This window comes from Salarias fasciatus, chromosome 20 (assembly GCF_902148845.1).
Source record: "Salarias fasciatus chromosome 20, fSalaFa1.1, whole genome shotgun sequence".
NCBI classification, from domain to species: domain Eukaryota; kingdom Metazoa; phylum Chordata; class Actinopteri; order Blenniiformes; family Blenniidae; genus Salarias; species Salarias fasciatus.
In genome coordinates, this window is record NC_043764.1 from 24,808,159 (window position 1) to 24,826,045 (window position 17,887).

At 45.2% G+C, this 17,887-nt stretch overlaps 1 protein-coding gene across 3 annotated transcripts in view; it reads right to left on the reverse strand.

Moving 5' to 3' along the window:
* The window catches only part of l1cama (L1 cell adhesion molecule, paralog a), a 43,933-nt gene that overhangs the window by 11,417 nt on the left and 14,629 nt on the right, over positions 1–17,887 (reverse strand). For 2 of the 3 annotated variants that reach the window (XM_030118566.1, XM_030118565.1), the window contains exons 2-7: positions 5,592–5,922; positions 4,439–4,453; positions 2,669–2,771; positions 1,912–2,114; positions 919–1,041; positions 275–445 (exon numbers count right to left, since the gene is read on the reverse strand). In XM_030118566.1, coding sequence (XP_029974426.1) covers positions 275–445; positions 919–1,041; positions 1,912–2,114; positions 2,669–2,771; positions 4,439–4,453; positions 5,592–5,721 — 745 coding nt within the window. In that variant the 5' untranslated portion in view covers positions 5,722–5,922. The remainder of the gene's footprint in view (positions 1–274; positions 446–918; positions 1,042–1,911; positions 2,115–2,668; positions 2,772–4,438; positions 4,454–5,591; positions 5,923–17,887) is intronic. The other variant, XM_030118567.1, reaches the window with a different exon arrangement.

Sequence of the window (17,887 nt, forward strand, 5' to 3'; positions counted from 1 at the left end):
GAAGTTTGAATAGTACGAAAAAAAAAGTTGGATGAACCCATAAAAAAGTGAATTATACAATATGTATGAGGATGACTCTGCACAGACCAAACACATGCTCAGTGTGAGGCAGGAGTGCAAACCACTACAACACTGTGTACGTCCTCTATATATATAATGCAAACCAAACATCTTCCAAGGTAGCATTGTTGAAAGTTGAAAATGTTAGATACTTGTTTGATACTCGGTTCGGTCCCAGCCAGCTGGAATTCAACTGATCTGGGCAGAAACTCACATGGGTTGACAGTCAGAGTGATGGGCTCCTTTGCCAGAATTGTCCTTGTCGCCAGGTACTGGACATTACAGGTGTAGTCATCTCTGCTGTCCTCAGTCGTCAAATGGGCAAAGTACAGGCTGCCGTCCTTCCCCACCACCACCCGCTCACTGAGCTGGATATGGAGCAACTCTGAGGCAAGATGGAGAGAGAGAGAGAGAGAGAACAAGACAGTGACTTAAAATTATATTAGACACAGCTGAAAAAAAGAGAAGGATAAGAGCGAGACAGACGAGCTGAACAATGGGAGAGAAAAGCGATGGGAAATGGAAGAAGGGGGTATAAAGATACAATAGAATGTGGGAAGCAGAAGTATAATGATGAAGCGATAGGGGATAGAGGGGGTAAGAATAGATCCGGCTCAGACTACAGAAGAGACTGGCGAAGAAAAAAATCTGGGTTAGAAGAATACATGGAAGTATATACTTCACTGTGAAGGAGACACATTTAGACAGCACTGCTTCAGAAATAAGAGATCAGCCGGCACTTTTGTGGAGATGATACAAGTGGACAGCAGAAGGATGGACGCACAGTCTAAGTGGCAGATTTACTGAGGAGACAGGAAGCAGGTAATGGAAGGAGAGATGGGAAGGTAATGTACTCACTCCAGTCCATCCAGTGAATGATGGGCTCCATGGAGCTCTGCGGGGGGTTGCACTTCAGGACAATGCTGTTTCCTTCCTCGGCCTTCTCAGTCACCTTCTTTTCTTTCTGCTGGGATGGTGGGACTGAGAGGCAATGAGGGAAAACACACACACCGTAAATCGGCGTAGAAACTCGTCGCTGATAAACAAACACAAACACATGTGGGAATTTCCTGAGGCAATCTGCATCGTAAGTCAACTTTAACACACAATACAGTTTATACAGGGTGTTTCTTCTTCTCTCACAGGAGTAACTTTTGGGATTTCAACTGAAGAATCCGCAGAGAAGACGGCAGGTTGTCTTTTGTCTTGCAGAAGTGGAATGATATGATTTGTGAGTCATGTGCATCTCCTCCCCTCTGCCCATCGCTGATAACCCCACAGGAGCTCCTGAAGAGCGCTTCACATGACATCAACTCAAGAGCGTTTCTGGGGAAACCGTTGTCAGGGAAACTGTGAGGGAAGGAGGTCGCCCAGGAGCGAGCCAGTCACAGGTGGATGCATATACAGAGGTGCTCTTTACTTTTTTTTTTTTGCCCAGAGGCCCCGAGGCGTGTGTGTGCGCATGTGTGCGAGTGTGTACTGATTATCATGTTATTGCATGTAATTACGTTCTGGGTGGCACTACTCTGAGCTCTCGTAGTGAGCCTCCATCTGCCGGCAGATGAGCGCCACATGAAGCGGGACAGAAAGGGGTTTACGCGGTGGCTTGTGCTCACAGCTTTTATGAATCAGCTGCACACAGGAAATCCACAACAGCACAGCTCGCTTTCAATCTGGACCCGGAAGGCATGAGCAGAAGAACTAACACCGAAACTGACATTTGTTGAAGATACGCAATGCGAGTGTTTGTTTGATACTCTATCAAAGGCTTTGATTATTCTCTCAAGGCTGCATCCAAATCATCACAAATGAAAGAGTAGGTAGGGGCTGTTGTTCTCGCTGCTGTCGTACCGTCAGTGATGAGCACGGCCTCATTAGACATGGCTGTCCCCAGCTCATTGGATGCATAGCAGACGTATTTTCCTTGGTACTGCTTCAGGGTGTCCATGGTGTTACTGAGAGTGTAGAATGCAAATGAGCCGGAGTCCTTTGTGACTTTCATCTCCGGGTCGCTGCCTGGGTCAAACTCCTCTCCGTCTTTTGTCCATCGGAACCTTGAAGAAGAAGAAGAAGAAAAAAAAAAAACAAATCAACAGAAGATTCATCTAAATGTAGTTTTTATACTCTCATTTGCCTCCCTCTGGGAATCATCCTTAGCACATACAAAATGCCCTTTAATGTCCCTGAATCTGAGGGCGCCAGTGAATTGCAGCAAAATTTACAGGAGGAGCCCCGGTGGGACTCGGAAACTCGAGCTGCTGCGTAATTGCGATATTCATCTCTTCCTTGCGTTCAACAGCTTTCCACTTCAGAGCAGCTAAGACACTCTGAAAAGATTGCTCTAGGGCTTAATGACATTTATCCCTTGTTGAAACAAGAACTCTGACTGCAAGAAGCTGTGCATTCATGTAATGCTAATATGAAGACGTCCGCTGAGCAAGGACACTGTCTCATTTTGTGAGAAAAATATATATGAATAAATGGGCGGACTCCTCCATGACTAATCTGGAAGATATAACAGATCATGTATAGTTTTGTTTTTTTAGGCATGCGTGTGTGTGTGTGTGTGTGTGTGTGTGTGTGTGCGTGTGTGTGTATGATGACTAACTTGGGTGGCGGGTTGCCCGAGGCTTCACAGCTCATGACGAGGTCCTCAATGCTGAAGACGGTGACAGACTCCGGCTGTGTGGTGATCACTGGAGGCCTCTTCACTGCATGAACCAAAACCAGAGTCAGACAGCAGGCATGCCTATCAGGCGCACACAGGTACGGCTACGTGCACGCTCGTCAAGGTTCACTCTACTGAATTCACATGACCTGGTTTCATAATGTAACTCCAGTAATGGCATCCACACATGAGTAATCTCACTGTGCCACACACACACACACACACACACACACACACACACACACACACACACACACACCTCTCCACAGGCACTTCTCGTGTCTTAACAAACAGCATAGAGGAAAGCAGAGGTAGCACTTATTTTCGTAGCTTTACCAGCCAGTGATAAGTATATTCAGTCAATATCACTTAAAAAGACTCCCCAGAGAAAGAGATGAAATGTAGGCCGAGGAAAAGAGAAAGAGTGGGAGAGCAGGCGGAGAAAATGGGTTGAGATGAGAGGAAATTGATACAGCATAATGTAAGAGGGAGAGTTCATGTAAAAGAGATATATGGCACAGAGCACCCCGAGACTGAGAGGCAGAGAGAAAGAAGGGAGGGAAAGAGTCTGTGGGGAAATGAAGCGGGGATTTTAAAGAGGATGAGCGATGACCATCGGAGGTTTGTCTCCTTCTGTCATGCCTGTTCGGAACAAATATAAAAGTCACAATGATAGAATCATAAAAAGCATCCATCTCCTGACAGGTAGGATGCTTCAATTCAACTCACAGCAGAAATTTTTACAATTTTTTCCTTCCATATTTTCAGTAAGTACACACACGGTCCATTAGCAGTGAATTGGAAGGCACTGTGCGACGCTTGCGGGTGAGTTACTCATTTGACTTTGAGGGGAATTGACAGGGGCACATGTCTGAGATGAATTTACATTATGTTGGTAAGTGGGTGATAGAGGGCACCGGGCCGGGACGGAGGAGGACGGTGGGGGATGTGGAAGACGAAGCACAAGGCGATGAACACGGAGCGTTTGGCGGGCGAACGTGCAGCGAGAAGAGAGCGCACACACGACGCAACCAAGAAACAGAACAGGGGGAGGCGGAGATGAGGAGGAAAGAACAAACAAGGGGTAAATTCACAGAGATTCAGAAGTGAAGACAGATAGGGTGAGAGAGAGACTTTAATGAAAGAATTCCCACTGACACAGGAAAGAAGCCCATTTCCTCTGCTGATCAAATTGAAGTTTGGGCTGCGGGCACTTGCTCCATTATTGGCACAGGAGGAGGAGAGGAGCTGGTGCTTAGTGCTCTAACTCCTCTTTATTTCCCCGCGTCTTTGATCTGACAGCCCTGCTGCCTCCTTACAGACAGCCGCTCCTCACACTTCCTCCTCCTCCTGCAGGGATCTCACCTTTTGGGAGCTAAACACACACCCACATGCAGAGAGACACACTTCCACAATGCAACACTCACAGCATCACCTACAATCACAACAAAAACACACACACACACACACACACACACACACACACACACACACACACACACACACACACACACACACACACACAAACTGGCATAACACTCCAAATGCACATCAATGCCAGATTCATTAAAGTGCAGTGCACTGCAAAGGTTTCATACTGTTATGGTGGAGGGGAAATAACCTCTCTGGCTTAATGAAAGTGTTTACAATAAGTTTTGTCAGCGCCTGCATTAAGACGGAACAGACATCAATAAAGTCAAAAGCACTTACGATCACTTATGTGGTCTGTTTGTCCACAGTGGGCAGAGTAAAGGCAAGGCAAGGAAAATATTTTAGTTACAGTTAAGAATTAGAGATAGATAGATAGATAGATAGATAGATAGATAGATAGATAGATAGATAGATAGATAGATAGATAATTGAACAACATTTATGATACATGCACTATAAAGAAGTGTAATGTCTCCTGTAATGGAGCGTAGCTTTTAACCCCGGCTTCCTTGACACAGATTCTAAGGCCTTTATCGATCCTGACCGCTGCCTCTGTAACTCTCATTGACATGGATGAGGCTCCCTAATTGAAAGGCGGGGGACACCTTGACCTTTTACATCTTTGACCTGCTCCTCCTTCCTCCTCCTCATCAGCCGCCCTCCGACCCCCCTCGGCCATCTCACCTCCGCGTCACCTCAGCCCCTCGGGAATTACAGGGTAATATTTACTGCTTCTCATCAAGCTTCATGAGATGTCTGAATGCGTTGGTTTGCATTTGTATACGCACACTTTAGAAATTCGAGTAGGCGGTGAAGGTCTGTGAGTCACTGGAAGCAAAGCTTAGATAAAGAGAGAAGAACTAAAGCAGCAGTGAAAACAATATTCTCTCTTCCTCCATGGGAGCACTGTGGGCCGACGAGAGGCAGCAACAGAGATGAAGATCAATTTCCCTGCAGGGCCACAAGCTCGGCTGTATTTCTAATGCCCACATATTGCATCAAGGCAGTGGAAGAGTGGAGAGAAGGAAAAAACCCTGGCTTGATTTTTGTGTTATAACTTGATTGTACTGCTCCCCAATCAGATTCTGGTTTGCGCCGAGGAAGCCAGATCAATAGTGGGACTAATCAATGCTGTATGAGGGGATCAATTACAAAGTAATTAGACACAGCACAGGCACAGATGAGAGCTAAAAACCAAAGAAAGCTCAGACTGGAGTATTTCAGGCAGAACTGATCTATTCAACAGTGAAGATGCTGAAGTAGAAACACATGTTTATTCGGCTCATTTGCACAAATTAATCATGATAAAAGCTCATTATTAGGGGGCTTTGATGAATCACCAATGCAATTAACACAACAAACAGGTCTTTGAACCTCGTGGTAGCGTTCAGTCACTATTGTTACCAATACGTTGATATGAATCGGTACTCACAATTGGAAGGTATGTGTATGGCCGCTTGGCTGGGCCGGGCAGCCAGGGACATGAGGACGAGCGCGAGGGGGAGGAGGTGAGAGGAGCAGTGCCCCCTACTGCACACCTGCTGTCGCTGCGTGTGAGGCATTGCTCACTGTCCCATCAAAGTCCCACCTGCTCACACACGTATATGGAAATGCACACAGAGGGCGACCTCAGTCACACACGTGCTGAGCAATGCTTCTCCTGCAACAGGCCTCGGCTTTGCCTCATATGTTTTATGCTCCCTTTCCTCCTTTTTGGTTTTTCCTCTTTGAGTTAGGTCCACGGCTTCCTGCTGGTCTTGTCTCTGAAAGACAAAAAAAGAGGGAGGGAGGGAGGACGAGAGGGGGCAGAGAGAGAGAGAAAGAGAGAGGGAGGGGCAGAGAGGGGCCATGTGTCAGAATGGGAGAAAAATTACCCCGCGCCATGTGGTCAGACCACGAGACAGACTGAGGCCTGGAGTTAACACACCAATCAGGAGTCAACATCACACACTCACACACACAATGCCTATCACTGAACTTGTTCTCGCAAAAAAGAAAAAAGAAGTCTTCATTTGGTTTGAATTGTATGACCGGTAGCCCATATGGAGAGGCCAGTCAGCAGGACAGATGGACAGAATACCACAACAAGAGGCTGAACAGAGCCTCCCTTCACCCAGATGGGCCACGGACGGACAAACGCAGACTGATGAAGTGTCACATCTGATAAATACGCAAGACAGGCAAACAAATAGCTGATAATTAGGTTGACTGGTCTGGACGGCACTGCATGAACTGAACAGTTCATAGTGTACTTGGGTGACAGTGCTGTGATAAGTATGCGATAAAGATGCTATCGGTGGTGGCGAGCGAGGCAAGCCGCCCCTCCTGGAAGCCTATCCATTCTCCATCTGTACCCTTGGAGCCGGTCCTCGCCGCAACATGCAGGCTGTCCTCCCCCGCGGCACCACGTGGCGCAGCCCGCTGACTGTTTACACTACTCAGTATCACACACAAAGAACTGTTATAGCACACCACCATTAAGATGTACAAGTGAGACAAAAGAAAATGGCGACAATAGAGCGAGAGTCTGGTTTGGCAGCTCAGCGGAGTGATTGAAGGAGTTTGGCTCTGCTCGCCGCTGCTTGCTGGCAGTGCCACAGCAGAGTGATGACTGACCTTGGAGAGCAGGGGAAGGTCAGAGAGGAGAATAAATAAAGACGATGACGGGTGGGGAGAGGATGGAGAGCGGTGATTATCCTCTATTTTCTTTTATCTGGTGGATAATGGCCGGTCAGTTAATTACTGTTCGTATTTCATGTGTCATGTTCGTTGGAGTACGTACCAAACAAAGTCTTAGAAGGAGAAACAGGAGAACAGGATTTGTCTACATCAAAAGAGCCAAATTAGATTAAATTAAAGAGCAAACAAGAGCTGAGTCCTTAATAAGACAGTTTAAACTAACAGCATTAGGATTAAATGAGCCATTACACCCACTAGCCTGCCTTGTCAGAGGAATGGGAGGCATAGAGGAGGAGGAGGGGGAGGGGGAGGAGGAGGGGGAGGAGCAGAGGTTTGACTTCAGGAAAGATAAAAAGTGAAAAGTGGGATTGAAGAAGCGAGTGAGGGAGAAGGTGAGATGGAGACGAGGAAAGAGAAAGGTGGGGCAAAAGAGGGAGGAGAGCAGCGCGGAGGCAGGAGGAGGAGGATGGATGACAAAGGGTGACAGCTGAGACGCTAATCCCATCCATGCACTTGCAGACACACACACACACACACACACACACACTTGTGCAACCTCTTCCAATCAGTGTGCATCCTTCACTTTCATTTTGGTCCCGTTGCTCCTCTTTCCCTCTGCAGGGATAAAGCCTGTTAAGCTGTTGTTGTTCTTTGGAGACAGGGAGCCAATTACAGTGATCCAGTCTTAAACTGGCCTCTCCAACACGAATGATGAAGCCAGGGTATTAGCACAGGTGGTAATGGGCTCCAAGGTGGGGGCTTGCCTATCAATTGCCCCTCCGAAGAGACGGCGAAAGCCCACCGCGAAGCGAGGCGCTGATTAATGATGAGGCATGCCACAGCTTGTCATGCTGCCAGTCACCGTCCACAAAGGGAGTGTGCTGCGTGTGCACGAGCTGGCAGTCCGCACTTTTGAGGAAACTCAGACAAAGAAGCCCGTGAAGCAGTGACAGCCAGACAGATAGAAAGAGGGCAGACGCACACCTCCAGTGGTCTGACGGGGGGGGGGTCAGATGGATGAAAGGGTACGGTCCAGTAGGCTGGAGTCAGGAGGCAGAGCTCAGCAGAGAATATTCCACTCATGTTGAGCAGCGAGCAGTAAAGGGGAACACTATAATGGGTCGGGAAGGGTGTGGAGACGACTGTGACGTGTGAGAAGGGGCTGAGAGGCTGCCACCCAAACATGCTGATGGCCCAGACTGATGTGACCTGAGACAGACTCAAACACACACATACACAGATACACACAGATACACACACACACTCAGACAACCTCCAAGCTGTGCACACGGTATGGAGCCTGGTGGCTGCTCCATTATCACAGGGGTGAGAGTCTGCCACAGAAGCAGATGCCTGATTTCACTCCTTCAGTGTGTCTGCTGTGCAGCTGTCAGTGATCCAATCCCAGACCTGTTACCTGCTCCATTGGACAGGGTCAAAGGTCACCTCTGGGACGGCTGCTGGCAGCTGGGCTGAGATGACCCATCACGGTGTTCCTGAGTGCTTTTAAAAACTATTATCACCGTCGGGATGTCAACGCGCACCATTAGAAACCACTCAATCACAAAAAAAGATTGTCGGAGCGAGCGGGGCTACGCTGAGATTTGAGGGCGTGGTCGTTTTTTTTTTTTTTTTTTTTTTTTCTCATGTAAGAAAGACTGACTGCAGAGAATTAGCTGCCAACGGGCCATGTATCAAACAAGCCAAATCGACCAAGTCAATTTTGTGGCACCTTCAATTATTCATGGCTTTTTGCTTTGAGGCGATTTGCCTTAAAAACACAAATAACATTTCTGCTTTCGCTGCTGCCATCATTAGTAATGCTGAAACGCTGTATCGGCATTGCGGCGTACGCCCCCCTTGTCACCCATTAGATAGAAAATTGCACCCCACCTTGCCCTTCCAAATGTTGTAATTAACATTAAGCAGACATGTTCGGCGATGCCAAGCACTTCAGTGCTTAATAGGCTCTTTTGTCTGTGCAGAAGGTGGGGCAAAATCACAAGAACAAACCTCTAGAGTTGAATCACAGGGAGGGTTTCTGATCCCCGACGAGCCATCCGCCCACGTCAGAAACTCTCACTCTTTTCATCTCTACAAATTTATGTCCTGCGCTGATAAATTTTCTACACAATGAATCACGCAAACACAAATTCTGAAGGTTTTCCCGCACTTTGATTAGACTTGTTGTTGTCTGTCATTCACGGATTAACGTGTGAGTGTGTGTGTGTGTGTTTGTGATCAAACATGTGTGCAGGGCTTGTGTCCTGTCATGCCTTGCTTTTAAATATTAACTACCTCCAGCTGTGAAGACGTGTATGAGGAGAGGATGCGGGACAGAAGGAGGAGGGAGAAAAATAAATGAATACATGCCCCCCTTTACCCCTTCTTCTCCCTCCAGGGTTTATATGTCTGAAGGAACATCAGAGAGAAAGAGAAACTGGAGGACAGGAGAAAGATGGAATTACACAAGCATAAATAAATCTCCCTTAAAAATGGAAGGAAAGAATTAATGGCATTACAGTAGAAGAGCAGAGAGAAATTGTAAGGGTCAGTGGAGGGTAAAATTATGAAGGGACCTCTATGAAACAAGGTAATGCTGGTGGGGGGTAGATGATCAGGCGCCCCGCAGAGTGAATTATTCATTGAAAGCCCCTTCCTGTCGGCACAATTTGCCCCAAATTCACCTAAATTCATAATTCATCCGCTCCCCTTGCCGTACATTCGGTCTGTTCCCAGATTGACGCTGACCATTCATACCTGGTGTCTTTGGTGTGTCTGTCTGAGTCTCTCCGTCAGACCCTCCCCTTCTGCTCTCTCTGGCAGGGTCATACTTAATGCATGAGCCTGTTGCAGTGAGACAAGTCTCAGACCCACTTTGTCGCTACAGCAGAAAAATACAACAAATCATGTGAAATAATACTACAGTAGCTACCTGTTTCTGCTCTGCTCAACAATTCAATGTACAGCATAATCATTTGTCATTTATCATTCACCGCTATAAAGGCGACCTTTCTTCCAATTCAAGTCATTCTCACACGTCTCCAAAAGTGGCTCCCCTTAAGAGCCCAGCCTGATAATAGGGACTGTCCGAGAACTGATGAGTGCCCATTTTCCTGTCCCCTTTTTTATCAGTCTTCTTCCTTCTCAGTCCCCTTGGTAGCTGACACTAAAAGCTTTCCTCAATTCCCCTCCGATCGCTTTCCACAATACATTCCTGCGTCCCTCCTCCTCTCCTCTGCCTTCTCTGCGCAGTCCCTTTTCTCTCCATCACTTTAATAAACTGCTGTGGTAGCACTCTGGCTCGGACAATGGGCAGCATGGCTTGCTAATTCAATATTTGCAACTTTAATGGAAATGGGGCTTTAAAGCACAGCGGGAGACCAATATCTAACTCACGTCGGTAGTCTTTGTTTAAAAAGGCAGAGTAACACGTGTTTCACGACTGATGGTCCGTGGTCAGCTGAAAATGGAAATTCACCAGCGGGAGAACACTGGAGCACTACGGCTTATCAGGAATCAGGCTACACAGACAGCACATTTATCAATACCAGTATTAGCATACGCTTCGCTGTTAGAGACTTGGCTACTGCTGCTATTGTCAAAGAGAATGCAGGTTATAGAGTTTGTCGAAGCTTGAACCTCCTTCAAACATCTCCACCTCACTACCGCCCCCCTGTTGTTTGGACAAGGGTTAGGGGTTCATACCGGAGTGGCACCAAGCTGGAGGAAATAAAGGTTGTCAAAGGAGCCACGAGGGCAACCGCCCACTCCCTCTCCATCCCGGTCGCCATGACAACAGGATCTCCACACAGCATCCCCCCCTTGTACATACAAATTCAGTTATTCACACACATGGACGCTAACAGGTCTGCGGTATTACTTACATATGCGCACGCACGTACGCACTCGCTCGCTCTGGTTCAAACTGATAGACCTCATGCCCTCCAACGCGCGCACACGCACACACACACGCACACACACACGCACGCACAGATCTATGCATCCATGCATATGCTGCCTTTCCGTAGACATATGTTGTTCACTCATATCTCCACAGACAAGAGGCAGAAAGTGCTGAAGTTTTAAAGGCATTTAGACGAGTAAATAATTGAAAGATTTACCCAAGTGAGGGTTAAAATACAAAGCAACACTCCTGAAGTCCTCTCTAATTCTGTATTATCACTCACACAGTACAACAATAAACAGTTATCCAGCCTTTTGCTGAGAAGTTACCTCTGGCGTCACTTATTTATTGATGTTTTCCCCCTAAAGACACAATGGGAATGATGGGGGAAAAAAAGAAGTGGTGAATAATTCAAAGAGAAGAGAGAGGACTCATTAAGATATCAGTGAGGGCTGGAGAGAAGACCGGAGAGGTGGGATTGAAGGAGGGGGGACAGGGTGAAGGAGAAGGGAAAACCAACAAAGAGAAAGAAGGCCAACACCGGTGGGAGATCAGAGGGGGCTGGTTAACAACAAAGTAGACAACAAAAAGTCTGAAAAATTCATTGACGGTGAAAACAAAGAAGTGGGCTGATGGGTGGTAAAGTGAAGCGTCCATGGCAGATGTGAAGAGAGGAAGATCTGGTTATGAGATCAGTGATCAGTAAAAGCTTCGTAATGACCAAAATGGGGAGTTACTCTAATGTGATAGTGTATCAGATTCCCTGCATGTGTGTGTGCATGTCAGTCAGTCAGTCAGTCAGTCCGTGTGTGTGTGTGTGTATGTGAGAGAGTATCAGTGGAGATCAGCCTGTATGTCAGCAGGTCAGCTAATCTCTCTTGTCAGCTAATGGAGGCACTCTCTCTCCGTCTGTCTCCCCACCTATCTCTCAATCTCTCAGCCTGAGACATGTTTTCTATTGATAGACGATTCAGTAATCATTTCAGTGTGAGTCAGCCGATTACAGGAAATTGAGGTGCACCGTATCAAACAATCAGCCAAGTGGAGCATGTTTGTTCGGATGAAGTCGAGAGTGCAGAGGTTTTTGAGTGAAGATAAAATGGGTACAGTGTAACATTCCTTTACTCTCAATTTAAATTTTGCTCACCCAAATATATGAAATGAGATTATTTAAAATGATTAGACCAGTAGTTTTGGCTCATAACAGGATATAGAAAATGAATGAGACTCAGAACACGGTTTGAAAAAAATGAATTGCTGGCATACATTGAACAGTATTATGAACACAATGCAATGAAACAAAACAAAAGATTCTTTAACAGAAATTCTCTGTGGTACCACACTTTTAGTAAGATTCACAGTTTAGATCACTCTTTCTTACCTGGGTGCACCCTTCTTTCAATTAATATCAAATTCAATCAATTACAATTCAAGTCAATGACCAAAATCACGTTCAACATTTCATAAACAAAATTCATCAACCAACTTAACAAAATGTTTCCCTTGTGGAGTGATTTTCACTCAGTTGCTCAAATCCCACTTCTGTGTCTGAAGAATTGTCCAGTTGATGCAATTTTCATTTGGTCCCAAAGAAAAAATTGTCCAAAGAAGAAAATTAAGAATAAAGAGTTACAGGGCGTGTATGTAGGAGTGTGTAAGTGGCAGAAGATGGAAAATGGCATGAATAGGGGGGTTGATGGTTCTGGCCTACCACACCGGGCTGTGTAGTAGAAGGATCTGGTTCATCCACGGACTTGGCTCGCCATCCAAGGTTGATTCCAGCGCTCAGTAACAAAACCAAGATGTGACGAACAGGCGTTCGTCACAGGCGTTCGTCACTGGTGAAATGCACTGCACTTTGCACACAGACACTTTTTCTCTCATTCACTTTGCACTTTGTAATGCACACAGCACTTTAAAGAAGCCAATTTGCACATAACAAAGAGTAATTTGCACAACGATTGTCATTTTAAATTATTTATTGAACGGCTGTTTGTCTGTGGGTCTGGTCGGGCGTGGCGGCGGATCTGCAAGACAAACAAATGACAAATGAAATTGGAAACGTGCAATATATGTGCCTGATTTTACTTAGCTTTTCTTTTAGGTGTTGGCATGCATGCATGCAGTGAGTGTGGAGAAGGTGTCGGGTGTGTGAATGTGGCGAAGTGTGTGTGATTTTTAACTCACCTTCTGCTCTTGTGTCCAGGAGTGGCGTCCGGGCAAAAGATTCAAGACACCACTAAAGAAGGTTCCAGGCTGGACCAAGAGTGGAAATGGGTAGGGGGTGGTTTCATGGATTTTAGATATGGTTTAGGATTTCATTTATTTATTTGGGTCGTTAGTTTGGTTTATTCTTAAGTATGGGTTTTGTTTTCGTTAGGTTAATATTATGAGTTTATAGTGGAGGATTTTAACATAGTTTTAGAGATCTAATATTATGTTTTTAACCTCCTGGAGTTTTTATGGTTTCACCCTATTAAGCTGAGTGTACTTAAGGGCCCGAAGACACTCAGAGACGGACTGTGATTGTGTTGGCGGCAGCTGTGTGCTGCTGCTGGGGAAGCCTGACTCCGGAAATCCTCCAATGCACCTTTTTGCACTTCTGGCACTTCTGCACTTTATCGTTGATTGTTGCACAAGAAAATAAAAAAAGAGGTGGACTACTCAACTTCGACTCATCCCTTGGTGCTCACTGTTCCTCCGCTGCTCACGCCACGCTGCTTACACAATATTAAAAATAAAAAAACAAAAAAACCTGACCTGTCAACGACGGCATCACAAATTAGCATATATCAATTATTTCAGTCTTTCAACCATTCAAGTATTAACTGCTACACAAATCCTGCGTGCAATGAAAGCAAATGGTGACAACTGAAATATTTCCACTGCTGCTGTAGTGAAATATCACTTTTTTCAGTATCTCAAAAAAAACTCACATTAAGCTTGTGAAAAATAAATACAGAATCATCCAACATAGATACACAAAAACACATCTTCAAATACTCTTCTCAAGTGCTCTTTACAGTGCAGATTAAAGCTTTAAACAATGAACAAAAGTTTTTCATTTCTCTCACCAATCTCACTGCAGGGGCATAAAATGGCGCTGCCTCGTGCAGTTTCACTTTCTCTTTTCTTCAGCAAGAAACACAGATAACACAAACTAATTAGTATTTCTCGGGCTCAGAGTAACTTTTTATGAAAAAAACACAAGGAAACTTATTTACAAGTGAGATTAGGATGTGATTGATCATAAATATTCTCTTTTCTTACTGATTTGCAACCAAACGCACACGATGTGTGGAGTCAGCACGGAGTTTGGGACAATCGGAAGAGGAAAAACGAAAAAAAGACTCCTGGGGAAAGGAGGTGGGCGGTGGACAATGCGCAGTTTTAAGACAGCTCATTGGCAGAGTTGGGTATGTAATAGAGGTCGACCGATTCATCGGTTTGGCCGATAAATCGGCCCGATAGGACGTTTTACAAACTATCGGAATTAACGGCAAATGGCCCGATAGTGGCCGATGGTTGTTTTTTTTTTTTTTTCTCGGCAGCGCGAACTGCTCCTTCCCTCGCCTGCTGCTCTCTGTCTCTCTGATCACAGAGGGGAGGGGCTGCTCTGCACACACAGCACGCATGGAGCAGGGAGGGGGAGGGAGAGAGAGAGAGAGAGAGAGTAAGAGAGAGAGAGACGGAGCGAGCAGCACAGCGGCAGCAGAGAGAGGAGAAGGACGTGGCGACGACGATTAGCATCACTGTAAGTGTATTAAAACCTTCACAAGTTGAAAGTCAACATACATAACCTCCTTTGTGGAGGGAATAAGTTCCACCTGTTCAACAAGCGTAAACGTGCATCATATGTTAGCATAAACAGCGACGTTTCCACAGCCAAGTTTTACACAACCACACATGCTTGTTAAGCTAACAATTAAAGGTGCTGTAGGCAGGATTTTGCTAGTCAATGCTAATTTTTCTGTGTTTTCTTTGGATTAAATGTTAGAGTATCCATTGATAATCCTTTAGGAGTGTAGCATAATTGCACTACCGCGAGGGCGCAGCGTTTCCATCTGTCTCTGTTCTGAGCTGAAAAGGAATCTCAACAGCTCCAGGTATCTTTGACCAATCAGAAGAGCCCCTGAGGCTCTAACCGTGATTGGTCAAGGGGCGTTAGTTGCATGTTCTTGTGGGAGGGGCTTAACTTGCCTAAGGACGTGATGTCAGACAAAACAGGACAGGATTGGCTGTGCTGGGTTTCAAATCGCCATCTTAGATGGGTCAAATCGCCATCTTGCTTAGGTAAACCTAAGCAAGATGGCGGAGATGCCGAATCCTGCCTACAGCACCTTTAAGAGCTCGTTGAAAACACGCTAAAAGAAAGCTGTCTCTGTGAAGTCAGTTCATCTTAGTTTGCCATGAATCTTAAAATTTGGCAATTTTAGCCGCTGTTTGAGACAAACCAGCCGCCCCCCGATTTTTCCCCGCAGATATTATGGAGGTTCTAGTGACTTTGCTATTGGAAACTTTACTGTTCCTGCAGTGGGTTAGATAGGCTATATTTGGAAATGAATTCCGAATTTATTCTTTAAAAAATGATAGCCTAATTAAAAAAACAAACCATTCTTTAGTAGTGATAAAGAACACAACTGTTTAGAGTATATAAGATATAAGTTAAGGGTAAAGGTTACAGCTTATGGGAGGAGGAGAAAATCACAGTTCAAATCCCTTCACTCTATATGCCTTGTTTAACTAGTGTTATTATTTTTTATGGCATAAAGTATCATCACTCACAAAATGTGAAGTCACCCCCCCATATTAAAGTGTAACAAAATTATCCATGTCAGTTTTAATAGATATTGAATACTCATAAGTTTCAATTAAATATATTGATTTTTATGTTGTCTTTGCAATTTTATACATTTGGATAATGTTCAGTAGTGCTAATAAAGTCAGAGTGTTCATTTCCAACAGTGTTGATTTTTTTTCGCGGGGGGGGGGGCGCAGGGCTATCGGCCAATTAATCTGCTATCGGCTTTTTCCAGCTCCAAACTATCGTTATTATATCGGCCTTTAAAAATCCACTATTGGTTGACCTCTAGTATGTAACGACAAGTAATGAGTAATTTTTTTTTACCACCAGTAGATGGAACGATGGAACGGTGGCCATACAAGCAGCTACTCGCTATCTCTTCCGGGTCAGGCTGATGGAACCGTCAAAGTAAAATTGGTTGCCTTATATAAATTTGTGCCCCACTGACAACACTGCACTCCCTCCTACTGTAAATGCCCCTTTTAAATGAATACTCCAAAGTTTAGGGACCCACGCTCTTTCCCTATCACTGACAAAGTTAGACAAGCTCATAAATACCTGTGTCTCTGGTTCCCAGCTGTTAGCATGGTAGTAACTTAGCTCGAAGCTTAGCTGGAAGTCAATCAGAGCCGGACTACGCAAATGGACAAAATACTCCTTCCAGCGGTCCAGGGGACAGCGTTTTAGCACGTGAAGTAAATCCGAATGGTTATAAAACATTTTAAAAGACGTGTTTTCTTTTCAATCCATTAAAAAAAAAGTTTTGATACACATAGATCTGCGCATGCGCAGTGCTCCGCGGAAGGATATGAGGGAGCACAGCTCCGCGGAGCACTATGCAGTAACGAGTAGTGTAACTTCGTTACTATTTCCATGGAGTAATCAAGTAGTGTAAGGCACTACTTTTTTCAAGAGTAACTCGTAACGGGTAACTCTTTACTTTTTTGAGTAACGGACCCCAACTCTGCTCATTGGTCTACAGCATTACATACGTCATCCACTTACAGTTAACCCTTTATCCGCTGGGTAAAATTAAATTAAGAATGAAACAAATAAGAATTGCTTGAAATGACAGTTTTTATCATTCTTTCGGGGATTCACAGTATTTTTCAAATGTGGGTTACAACAGCTTGGCGGCAGTTTGCGCTGCAGAACATCTCTTTTCTATTTCCTCTCATTTCGCCTGTAATCTAAATGCAATAAAAACATGCAAGATAATATCTCCACAGTCTGAAAAAAAAAAAAAAAAATACAACCGGGGAAATGTTTTTCTTTCTGTACATTAAGTGAGATACATAGTCGCTCGGTGTGTGTACTGATGCACACACATGAATATAAACTCTTCGCACGCTGCTGCATGGTTGCTTGTGGGCGCCGTTTGCTTCATTAGCAACAGCATCAGTCAGATTCTGCGCCTGCAGCACAAAGCGCGCTAATTACAGACACACCCTACGTGTCATGCAGAAGACATAAAATGTGATGCATGCAACCCCCCCCCCCACCCCCCAACACACACACATTCCACTTGCACATACGTAGGTGCATGCAGGGATAAATTTATGCAGCTCATGAGGAAACGTCCTGTGGCAGAATGTTTTAATGCCCATACAGAGGAGAGTTAATGGTGTTAGCTTGAGTAAAGAGGACCAATCATGACGTTATGAAATTACATGGACGATCTATTAGGAGTGACCTTCACTCTTTCCCTCCCTGCTTGCCTTTATGTCTCTTGCTCCATCCCACAGTCGCTGCTTTCTCTCTCTCTCTGTCTTTATCTCTCACACTCAGCTTCTCCTCTTTTCTCCTGCTCCTCTGGAATGAATAGCTTTGCTTGTATTTCTTCTCGTTTTGACGTGCATTTCGACCTTCACTGCCACTTTTTTTCTTTATTTCTTTTGCCTCTGTGACGACACTCGCCGTTTGGCCAGCGAGTCTCAGCGGAGATACACGAGCGAGTGTGTTTGTGCGAAGCCATTTATCCCATAGAGAGAAAAATTAGAGGGAGATCAGACGGGTGAAGAGGAGATTTTATGTGTGAGTGTGCTGGTAAAGCCTTTGGGGATCAAACTGGAGCCAGGCAGGCCAGTTAAAAAGGAGCTGACATCAGTACAGTGCTCGTCTGTTTGAGCCCTGAAACCAGATGCAGCGGCTTAACACAGTTTGAGACGACAAACCAGCTGCAACAACACCAGAGGGAAGCCAGCTACCGAAGCAGATGTCTGCACTTTACATCTATAAGTGAACAAAACATGCATGTCTGTAATTCTATGAAGATTTTCCCAAACAGGTCACATTGTTATTCCAGTCAGCCATGCATGAATGCAGCATAAAGCCGAGG